The following is a 16,730-nucleotide window of genomic DNA, read 5'->3' on the forward strand; positions in this document are numbered from 1 at the left end:
ATAGATTTGGTTATTTTTGAAATTTATAGTATTTTATTCCTGTTTTCTTGTTTCCATTATGAAACAGACAAGTCTTGGATAATCGATATGGCTTGAAGCGGTGGCAAATAGGGGAAATTGCTTCCAAAATTGGGCAGCTATACTACCATTATTAGTAAGTGCATTGTACATGGAAAGAGTGAAGTGTTGTGCTGGTTAAAACACAGCATGCATAAGTATGCATAGTACACTCACTTGTTAGGCGTGAATACAGTAAGTTACAAATGAAACCCTAATAGTTCAGACTGGTTTGATCAAGAGAGCATCATGAAGCCAGCTGCAATAGCTCATACCTTACATCCCTGCTACTTGGGAGGCTGAGGCAGAAGAATCTCGTGAGTCCAGCAGTTTGAGACCAGCCTAGGCAACATAGTGAGATCTCGTGTCTAAAACATAAAATAATTAGGTGGGCATGATGGCTTGTGCCTATAGTCCCTGCTACTTGGGAGGCTAAGATGGGAGGATCACTTGAGGTCAGAAGTTTGAAACCAGCCTGGGTGATAGAGCATGAACCCATCTGTGAGGGGGGGTAAGGGGGAGACAACATTATGAAATGACGTTCCATAATCAAAGTAATATTATTTGCTTCAAAGCCTTACCTTCCAAATAGTTCATTTGGTCAGACTCATTTATAACTTAAAGGAGTTTGATTTCTATTTTAGATAAATGATAAATAATAGTTGAATTTATAGTTCTTATGGCTTCACTTAAGTCTTAAGACTTATATGCAGAGATATAACTTGTATGTATGAATGAATGGTTGTCAGTAAGATGCTTTTAAAAATTCATACTTGTAGGATATGTTGTTTGAAAGGTTACATGAGATAAATAAGGTACTTCTGATTATATCCTTAGAGCAATAACATCTATATAGTCCCACTCTTGAGTCAAGGAAAGAAGAGAGCTCCTTTTAGGAGTCTATATTTCATTATCATGAAGTAATATCAGGTATACAATAAAAAAGGCTTGGGGCCAGGTGCAGTGGCTAATTAGTTGGGTGTGGTGGTGCATACTTGTAGTCTCAGCTACTTAGGAGGCTGATACAGCAGGATCACTTGAACCCAGGAGTTTGAGGTTGTAGTGAGCTATGGCAACATCACTGCACTTTAGCCAGGGCAACAGAGCAAAACCTTGTCTCCAAAAGAAAAAAAAGGCTTGGGCTGGGTGCCATGGTGCACGCCTGTAATCCTAGCACTCTGGGAGGCTGAAGCGGGAGGATCGCTTGAGCCTAGGAGTTTGAGACCAGTCTGAGCAACAGCAAGACCCTGTCTCTATCAAAAATATCATTATTACTATTTTTATACATCTTAAGGGTGATATGATTACTGCCTTGCTGGTTCAAATTTAGGACAGTCATTTGTATCACCTTATGTAGGGAATAGAGAAATATGGAACAAGTATTTATGATGGTAAAGAGTTTCTGACACTGCCATATTAAAAAATTTTTTTTCTCATAGCTTACGCACATCTGAGACCAGCTATCTGAATGAGGCTTTCTCCTTCTATTCTGCAATCAGACAGAGATCATATTATTCTCAAGTCAATAAAGAAGACAGGTATGCTTCTACTGTGTTTTTAGAAAGTTGAGGATTAAACACTCAAAACCTTTAGTCTGTATGGAAATTGTGCAGAAAAGCACGTTTGTTTATAACCTACATTCATTAAATAGGCTTTAATGAGTGCCCACTATTTAAAACCTTCTAAAATTTTACAGAGGTATATGTTACCTAAGAACAGTAAATATTATAGATTTTGTCCAGGCACGGTGGCTCATACCTATAATGCTAGCACTTTCGGAGGCCAAGGTGGGAGAGTCACTTGAGGCCAGGAGTTTGAGACCAGCCTGAGCAAGAATGAGACCCTGTCTCTACAAAAATATAGAAAAAGTAGCAGGGCATGGTGTTGTGTGCCTGTAGTCCCAGCTACTTGGGAGTCTAAAACAGGAGGATCACTTGAGCCCAGGAGTTTGAGGCTATAGTGAGCTATGATGAGGCCTCTGCTGTCCAGTCTGGGAAACAGAGCAAGACCTTGTCTCAAAAAAAAAAAAAAAAAAAAAAATCATTGTTGTAATGATGTCACGATACCAAAGGAGGGTTGGAGTTATTGCTTTATGGGAGAGTGGGATCACACAGGTTTCATAGGAAAAAATGACTCCAACTTGAAGCTTAGCTAATAACATTTCTTCTTTTTAGCCTGTGTAATCTTAATTATATATTTTCAAAAGGCTGTTGACAGCTGTAATGTAAGACTAGAGAAAAGGCTGCTAATGCTGTTCGAATTTTTTTTTATAAACCCAGGACTGTTTTGCAGTTGTGTAACTCTAGCGTTAGAGAAAAATATGTAGAATTCATTCATTCCCAATAAAAAAACTGTTGAACACATATCTGGCACTGTAGCAGATACTTGAATGGGAGAGGAAAAAAAAGAAGGGGTGCTAGTTCCTTTTCAGAAGATTATCTTCTAATGGGGCTTACAGACATATTTGGGGTACCCATTGATTGTGATTTTATTAATTCCAGATGAGTGTGGAATTGTGGAAGAAATCAGGGATCTGCTGAACAATCTTTCTTGCTAGCATTCTGAGAATTGTTAGAAGAGAAAGTTCAGGCATAGAAGATCTGAATGTTTTCTCTACTCCCAGCAACAGAGCTCTTAGTTGTTATATGGTGAAAAGATTATATTCTCTTAGCAGTAGAAGAAAACAGTTTTGACGTGGTTTCCTGGAGAACACTTTGTGGTTGACTATTGTAATTGTTCCAGCTAACCAGTGACATTTTGGGAAAAGTCCCACTTTTGTATATCCCTTTCATTCCCATGTACACGTTGTTCAGACTTGTGCAGGGGAGTTTGCGTGGTCTGAGTGATGGGTGTGGGTGCTGGAGTCTGCATTTTCCTCTCATGCCTTTTTGTTATTCCCTAACATCATCCTGCCATCAGAAGTTCCCCCAGTTACTTTTCCCTCAGGTTTTTCTATGGTTTGCTTCACATATTTGTGCTATAGATATATTTCCACCAACCCTAATTTTTAAAAAATTTATGTTATACTATTTGTATTAGTTCTTGGTGAGATAAATTATATATTAAAAAATGCAAAAGGGCTATGTAACATTTTATCAGCATTAAAAAAAAGTACATACAAGCTGAGAACTATTTTAAGCAATAGCAAAATACCTTGTACAATTCACTGTTCTGCATTTTCTCATTTACCAAAAGGGAAATTGGCCTTGGGCCCCTTGGCTTAAAACATAACAGTTTGATTTATTGCAGTTAGTTTCTGCCTTAATAGCAAACACCACATTTGAATTGTTTTCCTGTCCTGTTTCCTACTGTAGGGCAGATTAATAGAGGTAGGATTATTTGGAATCAAGATGACAAAATCTCTTGCATTGGGCAGTAAATTGGAATCAAATTACACAATCCAGTGTGTAAAACCTTGACCTTGCTGTATGTGCTTAGGGAAGGCTTTGTTCGGTTGGTAGGTTGTTTCATAGTTCACACAGGGCAAGATAGCAATCAGGAACAGCTGCTAAAATCAATAGCCAGTAGATAAAACCAAGTAAGAAAATATTCCACAATTTCACAGTTTTTAAAAGGCAAACATTTTTTCTCCTCAAAAGGAACAAGTTCTCTCTTGCACTGTCTCAGCACCTAAGCATTATGTTGAGGCCAGGAGAAATGATACATTCCAGCAGTCACCATGGTGACTACCTGTCACTAAACATAGTCAACACTCAGAACATCTCATTCCACGGGCCCATCCTGCTTAGAAGTGTTACCATATGACCAGTCATCCTAGGACCTCAAACCCCAACTCTGTTGCAGATGGCCAAGGCTGAACCTAGTCAGAGTTAGATACGGAGAAGGTGAGGTTTCTGAGTACACGGGAGGTCGTAGGGAGATGTTGCAGTTAGCCACCTGGAAGAACGGAGTTTCTCAGGCAAATGTGCAGTTAGTCAGTGTCTTACAAGTAGCAGGCCTGGTAGGTTGGACAAGGTGGAATTCTGGAGTCCAGAGTTTGTCAAGAGCATCATAATTTCAACTTTAGTGATGACAGCATTGAAGTTTTTTAATGTGGGAAATAATCTAAAATTGAAGGCTTTGGCAGTTCACAGTGGTGGTATTGATGATAACCAGGGCTTGATGTGGACCCTTCCAGCGAGGGTCACATTTCTTGTGCAGTTTGATATGGAGTCAGCCAATAGGCTATGGCTTTACATTCCTGACATGTTTTACATGCAATGTTTATTTAATACAGGGATAGGCAAACTATGGCCTACATGCCGAATTGGGCCCATGGCCTGTTTTTGTACTGGCCGGCAGCTTAGAATCGTTTTTACATTTTCAAAGAGTTGTGAAACAGGAAAAGATGAATATGCTACAGGCATCAAATATGCCCTGCAAAACTTAAAATGTTTACTATCTGGCCCTTTATGGAAAGTTTGCCAGTTACATAATTCATGATCTATTGATTCATAGAACCTGTTTTGTAAAAAAATTAATGGAATTAAGTCATTCATATTTCAGGTATGAATTGACATTGTCCTTCTACTAATTTTATTTCTATTTTGAATTCCACTCCTGACAATGTGGTAGACTAGATAACCTAAAATACTATCAGTTCCAAAACACCTGGAAATGCTGGATAAAATAGAACAATCATCCCTTTAAATGGGCAACTTAGCTGTCAAGAAGGTAAGGAAGTCCCTAGTTCATTTCCTCATTGCCCTGGTGATCTGGCAGGGGAGTAGTTGGTTTTGGTGACATAAAAGAACAATAAAGAGGAAAATTAAAACCAGAAGAAGGGGTGATATACAAGAAGGATTGGTGAAAAAAAAGTATCCCCTTGTATCCTAAAACAGATATTTTATGAGGTAGTAATAATGGCTCATTGAGGTTATTAAAATAAAATGGGGCCAAATCTTGGATAACAATAGCATGAGAGAAGAAAGAGGATAAAGCATTAAGTCATTCTAGGGCCGGCGCAGTGGCTCACGCCTGTAATCCTAGCACTCTAGGAGGCTGAGGCGAGAGGATCGCTCAAGGTCAGGAGTTCGAGACCAGCCTGAGCAAGAGCGAGACCCCCGTCTCTACTAAAAATGGAAAGAAATGATCTGGAAAGCTAAAAATATATATAGAAAAAAATTAGCCGGGCATGGTGGCACATGCCTGTAGTCCCAGCTACTCGAGAGGCTGAGGCAGAAGGATTGCTTAAGCCCAGGAGTTTGAGGTTGCTGTGAGCTTGACGCCATGGCACTCTAGCCTGGGCAACAGAGCAAGACTCTTGTCTCAAAAAAAAAAAAAAAAAAAGAATTAAGTCATTCTAATAAGATCCATTTATTGTTCAGAAAAGGCATAGAGTAAGTAATTTGTTAATATTCTAAGAAAAGTATACTTAATATAAGGAGAATGTGTAACTTCAGAACAGATAGAATGAATCATTATAATGGAAGACAGGAAAGGAAAATATACCCCAAGAAGTATAAATAGCACAAAATAATAAAGTAGAGACAAGTGCAAATATGGTGGTAATTAGTGAGTGAAAGTGATATAAACTTCCATTTAAAAGACAGACATTGTCAGTATGCCTTTTTTGGAAAAACCTGGTAGCGTACTGTTTATAAGAGATCCTTCAAAGATATAAGGTACTTAAATAAAGATAAATAAGACAGATACTAAGGGAGAAAATATGCCAGTACGTATTATTTTTATTTAAGGCAGAAAATATTAAGGATAGAGGTTTTCTCCATAATGATAAAAGGAACAATTAAGGAAAACAGAAAAATTCTAAACTTATATATAACCAATAATGTAGCATTATAATAAAGCAAAAAGTGGAGAAATTAATAAATGGTCTAATGTATATGGGAATTTTTGATATACCATATTTAATGCCTTATATATCAAGAAGATAAGAAATTATAAGATATGAGTAACAAAAACTTGTTCCAAACTTACAGAAAACTGTATGCAACAATAAGCAAATGTATGTTATTTTCAAGCTTATATGAAACTTTTGTGAAGTTTACTTATATTTGCCACAAAACAAATTTAATACAAGGTTCAATAAATTTTCAAGTATGTGTTCGCTAACCATTGTATGATTCCATTATAAACAGGAATAAAACAGAGTTTAAGAAATTTGTCAATTAGTGATACATTTCTAAATAACTCATTCAAAGAAGAATTAAAAAAAATTTTATCATGGAAAGTGTCAAACATATATACAAAATATACTGTTGTAAAGTATTTGTGATGTGGGATATGGAAACCAGGAAGTGGAAGTTGAAATTGTCAGATTTGAATTGATAAGGGGTAAATGTAAAGTGTCAGGCTTGAACAGGTACAATATTGACTGTAAATGGCATTTGGTAAGTTTAGGATGCACATGGCTGCTCCTAGCAATCGCTGAAAGAACAATAACACAGAATAGGTATAACTAAGAAGCCAGTAGTTGATCTAAAAAGGGACATTAAAAAATATTTGGTTAACCAAAAAGAAAGTAAGAAAGGAACAAAAGAGGAACAACAAAAAGAGAAGGGGCAAATAGGAAACAAATAGCAAGGTGGTAGACAAAAACCTAGCCAAACAGTAACAATATTAAATGTAAATGGTACAAGGTAGAGATTGTCAAAGTGGGTAAAAAAAAGCAAGATTTAATAATACACTGTCTACAGCAGATGAATTTAAATAAAAAGACAGATAGGCTGGCACCATGGCTTATGCCTGTAATCACAGTGCTTTGGGGAGGCCGAGGCAGGAAGATCACTTGAGGCCATGAGTTCAAGACCACCCTGGGCAACATAGCAAGACTCCACCTTTGAAAATAAAAATTAAAAAAAAAAAAAATCAGGCATGGTGGCTCATGCCCTAGTCGTAGCTACTCGGCAGGCTAAAGCGGGAAGATTGCTTGAGCCCAGGAGTTCAAGGTTGCAATGAGCTATGATTGCGCCACTGCACTATAGCCTGAGCAATAGAAAGAGACCTTATCACTAAAAACTATATTTACTAAAAAAAAAAAGACACAGATAATTGAAAATAGATGAAAAAAGATATGACATACAAACAGTAAACATGAGAAAGCTGGCTTGATTGTTAATATTAGAAAAATGAGATTTCGAGACAAAGAATGTTCTTCCTGGAATTCTTTTCACCTCATATTTTCCGTAGTCTTTCACTCTTCCTTGCTATCTTAACTTAAACATTTATCACTTTCTCTAGAAAGCCTTTTCTCACCCAGGATCCAGTCCTTTGGACTCAAAATAGCATCATTTATTTCTCTTGTTATTATATTTATTCCACTGTGTTTTAAGTATTTGTCTCCTGTATATTTTAAGTACTTTTCTGTCTGTAAGATCTGTAAAGAAGGAACTCTGTCTACAGATTTTTTTAAAACCTTTTACTCTTAGCATTTAGCATAGTGCCTTACACTCCTAAGTTCTCAATAGATATTTGTTGAATGAATGACTATGTGGATGAACAGCTTAATGAATCAGTAAGAAATATGTCAAAAAGACTGTGTGATTATATATGGAATTGTTTATAACTGCAAAAAAGATGAAAAGAGTTTTAAAAGCCATCAGAAAAATGGAAAAATCAAAAATCTTTTTTAACCTAATGAGTTATTTTTTATTTATCTCTTGTAGACCTGAGTTGGTAGTTAAGAAGCTACGGTACTATGCAAGATTTATAGTAGTTTGTCTTCTTCTCAACAAAATGGATGTTGTGAAGGATCTGGTAAAGGTAAATGTGCTTTAAAGTAACTAGAATCTAATCTCTAATTGTATATGGATAATTTTATTTCTTAAAAATAGATTTAGGTTAAAATAATTTTGATGTGTCTAAATAATTACAACATTCAAAGTATAGTAACTTCTGACATGGGTTATGATAGAAAATATTTCCCACTCTCTTCATATTACAATACATTTACACTAATCAAAGATAATTATCTTAATTCCTTCTTTTTGTCCCTTCAGCATGTTTTTACATTTCACAGCCCATCAATGGATGGCTGAGAAATACAAGTGGAAAAAAGTATTTAGTTTAAGAGAAAATAATTGGAAGTTGAGGTCACGAAAAAATACATAATGTTTTATGGAGGTATTGTAAATGAATTTTAGTTTTTCCATCACTTTACAAAAGCTATATCACTCTCTCCTTCATTAACTCAGGTAACTGTATTCAGGATCCACTTAATATCTGTAATTATTGCATACTAAATTCTGGTTGCACTCTGTATTCAATAGTTTTGTTGGCATACTTCTTCAGTTTTCTTTCAAGCATAACATGTCAGTTTTGACAAGGCCAACAGAAGTAGCTCTATGTACTCCTTTTCTGTCTTTCTCTATGCATAGCTACTAATAAGACTATTTCCATAAAACAGTATAAGTCCAAAGATAATCAGGGTGTATTCAGTTTTTTAAATGTTAAAATTTTTAATTTTCTTCTGACTTTTCTATTAATTGATTGCCAACGTAGCACTGAGTAGGAAATGGATCTCTGTAAAGATCTTATTTGATGTGTATCATTCTGGAGTTTGAGATTTTGAAGCAAATCCATGTAGTTTTTATTCTTTGTTTTTGGTTATAATGGGGACTGTCTATTGATAATAATCAAACGTCTTAACTATATCAGTTTCTGTCAGAAGTATGGTATAGTATAGCTATGTATTTTTATGGAATTTTTAGTAACACTTTTTTTTGTGATATGTTAAAATCAGGAATTGTCAGATGAAATTGAAGATTATACTCACCGCTTTAATACTGAAGACCAAGTGGAATGGAACTTGGTGCTTCAAGAAGTAGCAGCTTTCATTGAGGTCAGTTTTTGACTAGAAAGATAGATCACAATTATGAATAAATAAATGGCTACGTGGTTTATGTTTTTGTTGTGTGCATATATCAAGAAGAAGCATTAACTTAGATTGATATTTTGTCTTAGTCATTAACTTCTTACTGCTTTTTTCTTTAGGCGGACCCTGTAATGGTATTGAATGATGATAATACCATTGTTATCACATCTAATCGCCTGGCTGAAACAGGAGCCCCATTGTTGGAACAGGGCATGATTGTGGGACAGTTGTCTCTGGCTGATGCACTCATTATTGGTAATTGTAATAATCAGGTAAAGAATTGTGAAGGAATTATGCTTAAAATTTGCTTTGAAACATAATGCTCTTGATTATAACGGCAGGGATAATAAGGATATTTATTTCCTTATAAATATCCTGACATCCATCTGTGACGAAATGGTTAATTAAATTATGGTATGTGCATATAAGGAATATATTACAGGCATTTAAATAGTTTAGAAAGAATTTTTAATAACTAGGAAACTCATGATACAGTAAATGAAAATAAATTTTCCAGGGAGCTATGTAAACAGAATTATTTCATATATGTTAGAATGTCTATATACAAAAAAGTACAGGAAAAAGATTAGGAAGTAATTTATAAATATCTAAAAGATTTATTTCTGAATAGCAGAATTATAGGTGATTTTTATGTTCTTCTTTATAACTTTCGGAGGTTTCCAGAATTTCTATATATTACTTTTCCAGTTAGGAGGAGTTATTTTTGAGTACATTTGTCAAAACTGAATTTCAAATACTTTTTTTATGATAGAATAGTCCCATAATGTTGAGGATTTAATATACTGGAAATGTCATTTACTGGAATTTATTGGACATTGGAAAAGTCACCAGCAAAGACATTTTTCTATTTGTGTTATTTACACAGTTTTAAGTTCGAATCCTATCCTTACACCTGTCATTTTTGTTATTCTTTTTTTTATATAATTTTTTAAAATAAATTTTAATATTCTTTCTTTTTTTCTTTTTTCTTTTTTTTTTGAGACAGAGCCTCACTCTGTTGCCCAGGCTAAAGTGCCGTGGCATCAGCCTAGCTCACAGCAACCTCAAATTCCTGGGCTCAAGCAATTCTTCTGCTTCAGCCTCCCAAGTAGCTGGGACTACAGGCATGCGCCACCATGCCTGGCTAATTTTTCTATATATATTTTTAGTTGTCCATATAATTTCTTTCCATTTTTAGTAGAGACAGGGACTCGCTCTTGCTCAGGCTGGTCTCGAACTCCTGAACTCAAACAATCCACCCACCTCAGCCTCCCAGAGTGCTAGGATTACAGGTTTTATTCTTAAATTACTCTAGTACTCCTCCGTTTTTGGCTTTTATGGCCCTTATTTTGCAAATTTCTACTGTAAAACTTTTCTGAGGCCAGGCATGATGGTTCACGCATACGATCCTAGCACTTTGGGAAGCTAAGGTGGGGTGATTGCTAGAGGCCAGGAGTTTGAGGCCAGCCTGAGCAACATAGCAAGACCCTGTCTCTACAAAAAAATTTTAAAATTAGTTGGGTGTGGTGGTACACTCCCATGGTCCCAGCAACTTGGGAGCCTTTTTTGACTTGGGAGGCTGAGGCAGGAGGATCACTTGAGCCCAGGAGGTTGAGGTTGCCATGAGCTATGATCCAGCTACTGCACTCTAGCCAGGCAGCAGGAAGAGCACGTGTCACGGCCTGGAGTGCAAAGGGGGTGTGAATAGTATAAGACATTAATAGAAGGCTAAACTGGCTGGAACTGAGAGAACAGCGGGAACCACAAGAGGAAAGATAGGTAGGGCTGTATTAACAGGGACTGGTAGTGAATGTTCAGTACTTTGTATCCTAAGTGTGTTGGAAAATTAGCAAAGGGTTTGATGCGAAGGGAGGAACATGATGAGGCCTGTGCTGTGAAAAGACCATTTTGATTGCAGTTGTGGAGAACAGATTGGAGCCAAATGAGGGTGGCAGAGCAGTTGGGAAATTGTCGTACTAATCTTGGTGAATGATAATATATTATACCAACAGGGTAGTGGTGATAATGGGGCAGTGGAGTTAGTCTCTAGAGATATGTAGAAGGTACAACCGATAGCCTTTGATATTTGGTTAGATGTGGAAGTAAAGAGGTGTCAGAGATGACTCTTAGATTTCTAGTTTGTTGTTCAGGTAGATAGTATCAGTCACTGAACCTCATTTCATGGTTTGGGAAGTAAGAAACCTATCTACAAAGGAGAATATAGAGAAGGATAATTAAGGGACAGAGAGTGGGGAGCTGAAGGACTAGAGGAATTTGACCCAATTAAGGAAAAGGAAGTGGAGAAGTTCAAGTGATGTCTGGCATAAGACATCAGATAAGGATCATCAATCTTGAAGTATGACGTGTGATGTCCTTTTATGAAGTAAAAATAATCTGGTTTAAGAGAGGTAGCTATTCTCAGGTTAAAACAGGGAACTGTAAATGTCCTGTGTATAGAGTTTGTTCCTTAAAACCTTTATGCAGCCAAAAGTGTTAGTTATACCCTAGAACATGTATTCTCATTTATATACCTCATTTTAGACAAAGTACAAAGGACACATAACCTAGGTTATTATCTTTAAGTCCTGGGGGAGGGGGTCTTGTTTTATCCTCTTGGGTAGAGGTAACTGATAGTGAATGTGTGAAACTTAAGGGTAGTTTTGTCACATTTCAGAAAACTCAAGTTGAGACATCAAGCATGGTGAAAGAATCCCATCTTTGTGACTTTGCTTTGTGAAATTTTGGTTGAGGAAAATTTAACTTTTTGCTTTGTCTGATTAAAAATATATTAAATGAGTTAAATATTTGAAAGTCTAGTGAATAATCTCATAAACTGATATTCACCTTAAATAATTCCTCTTTATTTTATTTCATAGAAACAGGTACTTTTGAAAATTCCCATCTCTTTGTTTTATCCTCCTGTGCCTATCTGAAGTTAGTTCTATATAAGTATTATTAAAAATGGAAAAAGATGCTGTCTTAAATATCATATAGTGGCAACATATATTAGAGATTATAAAGTATGGGTCACATCCATATCATAGCCTAGCTAATTTGCCAAAAGTTAGCATGTTTTGTAGGACCTAATATAGTCTCTGTGTTTCATTAGCTTTGTTTTGTTTTGTTTTGTTTTTAAAAATACTTGAGACAATTAATGGATCACTAGAGGTGTAGATAGATGGGGTATGTGATAAAAACAAATATAAAAAATGTTAATTATAAGATAGAGATGATGATGTCACTGTACAATTCTTCCAACCTTTTTGTCTCTTGAAAATTTTCATGGTGAAATATTAGAGAATAAGATAACCAGTGTCCTGAAATACACATGAAAGTCAAGACTTCAAGGTGTGTGTGCTGCATTAAAGGCCAGGTTTGTTTTTCTTGCAGGTTAAGTTCAGTGAACTAACTGTTGACATGTTCCGGATGTTGCAAGCCCTGGAAAGGGAGCCAATGAATTTAGCTTCCCAGATGAATAAACCAGGAATGCAGGTGATCTTCTCCCTACTTTTGCAAATGTGGTAACCCTCTGGCTGCTTCTGCTCCTCATGGAATGCAGCCCATTATTCAACAAATGCTACAAATGTGAATAAGAATTCCCTTGATGAGAAACAGAGAAATAGAGAAGCATAATTATAGTAACACTGAGTAAAAAGAAGAATATTTGATAAAGAGGATAGTGAAAACAGGCATTGATAATTCATCTGTCAAGTAGAGGTTGTCTATATATTGTTTCCTATGTGTAAATGCAGGAATCAGCTGACAAGCCAACCAGACGAGAAAACCCCCACAAGTATCTGCTTTACAAACCAACCTTCAGCCAACTGTATACATTCTTAGCAGCGTCTTTTAAGGTATGTGTGATCCAGTACTTTTTACTACGTGGGGGAAATGTGCCCTAAATAAAATCTGAGAGACATTCTTTTCTTTGACTGTTTGAGTCAAGAGTCTATGAAAATGGAAAACTGCCTCTAAAATAATGATCCTAATCATAGCTTTTTTGGAATGAAAATTTCTTACGATGTTGTGAATGTTCCTTATTAATTAATGAGAATGTTGATTAATTATCATGCTCCTTTCTCCAAGTTTTTATGATTCCACTACTTGAGGTGTAACAGTCAATTCAGAAGTGACAAGAGCAGAGTACCTAGGCATCTTATATATTCAGGCAGCTCTGTGAAACATTTTGATCATCTGAAAGAACTATGTGAAATAGGAGAATTCTTCCCAAAATTTATATAGAGAAATCTGTCGAAGGAATTTTGTCTTTTAGACCTACAGTCAGGATCTCCTCCATTTCAAGTTTTCAGAGAGCATTCTCTAAATGATGGGGTTTTTGAATCAGAGACATCTTCACAACTTATGGCAATAGTTACAGATTATAGATTAATAATGAATCTTTGCTGTGTGTATAGTTTTAAGTCAGAACCAGCAAGAGTGACTCTTCTCTTGGAAAAGACAACAATATGTTGAATTAGGTTCTTGTTTTCCTCACAACTTTAAAATGTCATGAACTTTAAATAAAGCTGTGTTGTTTTTTTCTGTTTGTTGTTTTGTATGTGTGATTTTCTTTAATTTCAGGAGCTGCCTGCCAATAGTGTGCTTCTGATTTACCTGTCAGCCACTGGCGTTTTCCCCACAGGTCGTTCTGATAGTGAAGGTATAATAAAGGAATGCTCCCTGTTGTGAGCAGGGCTTGAACTCTCTTTATTTTCTACAAGATGATGGCCCAGGGCCCACAGACCATCTCAGGCTTTCTAGATAGGTGATCAAATTTGAAACCTGGTCTATTTGTTGAATTGGTAATCTTATAGATACTTCAGTCTCTTTTGTTTCCTGAAATATTATATGGTGAAGCTCATCAATTTTCTTCCAAGTCATGAGAAAATTCACATATTCAGTGCTTGCTTCACTATCAAATTTTCCAAAAGCATAATATCTATACATATATAGATGTATGTAAGGAATTTGATGTTTTAAGTTTGAAAGGATGATGGAATAAGTAAGCCTAATTATCTATTTCACATCAACGAATTTTTCTCAACCTTTAGTGCATTAGGGAATTTGGTCAGTGGCTACATTATGGCTGAAAGTCTTTGTAGAAATCAGTGTACTTTTGTAACTGTGAAAGTTCAAGCCCTTGTCATGATTTTGTTTTCTGTTCTATTCCTTTATTTTGTTTTATGGTTTCAATCTGTAGAATATTGGGATGCTGTTTCAGAATAAAAATTTAAAACTGTCTAGAATATATATGAGTCCAGAAATTGATCAGAATAAATGAGTAACTTGGATGTAAATAAGATAATTAAATCTCTGTCTATGCAAAAAAAAAAAATTGTCTTAACATCCTTAACATTTTCCTCCTCATCTGTTTGTTGAAATTTGCATTCCTTTATACAATGCATGTCCCTGCCATCTTCCGTGCATGACCTACAGATTCTCCTAAATGTTAAAATGAAAACAAAACAAATCTCTTTTGTCTTTTCATTGCAGTAATTTTTTAAGGGGTAAAGTAGAACACTTAACATTAAAAGTGATGCAAAATCTTGAACTAATTTTTTTGTAATAAAGCTAGTAATTTTATTTACAAATAATTATTTTTAGGTCTTATATACTGTTAAAGCAGGTTTTCTGGGTCCATGCCTAACATATTGACCTCTTATTTTACTTTTTTCAAAGTACAATAGGTAAAAATTCAGTGGTCCTTTAAGAGAGATTATCTGAACATCCCATAGCTGCTATTCCATTTAGATAAGAGTTTAGCTAACTCATGTGAATCCAGTGAGGAAAAGCTAACTTCAAAACCAGAACTAAAGTGGCTGATATAATAGTAATAATAATGGATTTTTCACAAACTAAAATTTGGCAGTACTTTTCTTAAAAATGAAGCTTTTTTCAAAGAGAATTTTCAAATTCTATTCAAATTTTTTCCTAAATTTTACAATTAGTGGCTCATTTAAAATTATAGTTATTTAAGAGATTAAGATTTCATTCTGCAACTTTCTTTTTAAAATAATTTTGTTAAACCTAAAATTTTAATGAAATGACCTTGAAATGAAAAGGTCATTTTGGACATCCTAGATCTCCATCCCTTTATTACCCAGAATAATGGGATGTAGTAGATTCTTGTTTTGTTTCTCATTATATTCTGTTTGAAGAACTGATGAATAATTAAATGATTTTTTAAAATGTTGACACAGACAACATGGTGAAATCATTTAAGTACTGCATTAAATTAAAATGTTTACTTTTAAAACAAAATGTTTTGTAATTATCTTTCCTTGTGTCAATGAGAGATTCACACAATACTTTTATATTTGAACAGCAGATCAATGATACTCTTCAACTGAAGTCTAGGATTCTTCCCTTTGTTTTTATAGGTCCTTATGATTTTGGAGGTGTACTTACTAATAGTAACCGAGATATTATAAATGGAGATGCCATCCATAAACGAAATCAATCCCACAAGGAAATGCACTGGTATGTATTCTGGTGTCTCTCCCTATCATAGAAATTATAGCTCTGTCTATAAATATAGAAAATATTAAGTGAAATGGGGACTTTTTTCAAGTACTAGAAAGGTTCCCTTAGACTACTATTAATAATACTTATTTGAACTCCAGCAATATTTCAGGCTCTGACTATCCTGGGAAATTAGAATTTTTGGTTGCTATTCATTCATTGAACAAATATTTTATTGAGTATGTATTATATGTCAAGCACTCTTCAATCACTGGAAATATATCAGTGCACAAAATTGTATTCTAGTAGGAGACAATGCATGTATACATAAATAAATAATATGCAGGATATGATACATTTTAACATCAGTATGAACTTTATATAAGGTTCCTTTGTTTTTTTTTTTTTGTTTTTTTTTTTTTTGAGACAGAGTCTCACTTTGTTGCCCGGGCTAGAGTGAGTGCCGTAGCGTCAGCCCAGCTCACAGCAACCTCAAACTCCTGGGCTTGAGCGATCCTACTGCCTCAGCTTCCCGAGTAGCTGGGACTACAGGCATGCGCCACCATGCCCGGCTAATTTTTTCTATATATATTTTTTTAGCTGTCCAGATAATTGACTTCTATTTTTAGTAGAGACGAGGTCTCGCTCAGGGTGGTCTCGAACTCATAACCTCCAGCGATCCACCTGCCTTGGCCTCCCAGAGGGCTAGGATTACAGGCGTGAGCCACCGCACCTGGCCTATATAAGGTTCCTTTGGAAAGAACTTATTTTCATCTTGTGGGTTTTTTTTTTTTTTTTTGAGGCAGAGACTCGATCTGTTATATATAAAGTTTCTTTGGTTCGATATAGCACAAATGAACTTAATTGTATGATTTCAAATAGAATTTCATCTATGAAAGTTTGCTCTTTTTCCAAACACAGCACCTTCACTGCTTGGGTCATTATTGGCTCTAGAATTTCTCTAGCTGAGAGAAAGCAATCTTGTTATAAAGAAAACTTGACTGGTCTGAAACTACATTTCTAATACAGATTGAATATCCCTTATCTGAAATGCTTGGGACCAGAAATATTTCAGGTTTTGGATGTTTTCAGATTTTGGAATATTAGCATATATATAATGAGACATCTTGAGGATGGGACCCAAGTCTAAACATCAAATTCATTTATTTAGATTTCATATATACCTCATACACATAGCATGAAGATAATTTTATTTTTCCCTTTGGGATGGTGAATAAACAGTGTTGTATACATGGTCTTGCTCTGTCACCCTGGGTAGAGTACAGTGGCATCATCGTACCTCACTGCAACCTTAAACTCCTGGGCTTAAGTGATCCTCTTTGCTCAGCCTCCCAAGTAGCCGAGTAGCTGGGACTAC

At 35.5% G+C, this 16,730-nt stretch overlaps 1 protein-coding gene across 1 annotated transcript in view; it reads left to right on the forward strand.

Annotated features, from left to right (window-relative positions):
• Positions 1 to 16,730, forward strand: part of SCAI (suppressor of cancer cell invasion) — a 109,959-nt gene that overhangs the window by 68,796 nt on the left and 24,433 nt on the right. Inside the window, exons 5-13 of the mRNA XM_045562674.1 lie at positions 68 to 154; positions 1,497 to 1,595; positions 7,683 to 7,779; positions 8,759 to 8,857; positions 9,010 to 9,162; positions 12,281 to 12,382; positions 12,643 to 12,744; positions 13,472 to 13,550; positions 15,271 to 15,370. Coding sequence (XP_045418630.1) covers positions 68 to 154; positions 1,497 to 1,595; positions 7,683 to 7,779; positions 8,759 to 8,857; positions 9,010 to 9,162; positions 12,281 to 12,382; positions 12,643 to 12,744; positions 13,472 to 13,550; positions 15,271 to 15,370 — 918 coding nt within the window. The remainder of the gene's footprint in view (positions 1 to 67; positions 155 to 1,496; positions 1,596 to 7,682; positions 7,780 to 8,758; positions 8,858 to 9,009; positions 9,163 to 12,280; positions 12,383 to 12,642; positions 12,745 to 13,471; positions 13,551 to 15,270; positions 15,371 to 16,730) is intronic.

The sequence above is a fragment of the Lemur catta genome, chromosome 10, assembly GCF_020740605.2.
Source record: "Lemur catta isolate mLemCat1 chromosome 10, mLemCat1.pri, whole genome shotgun sequence".
Lineage (NCBI taxonomy): Eukaryota > Metazoa > Chordata > Mammalia > Primates > Lemuridae > Lemur > Lemur catta.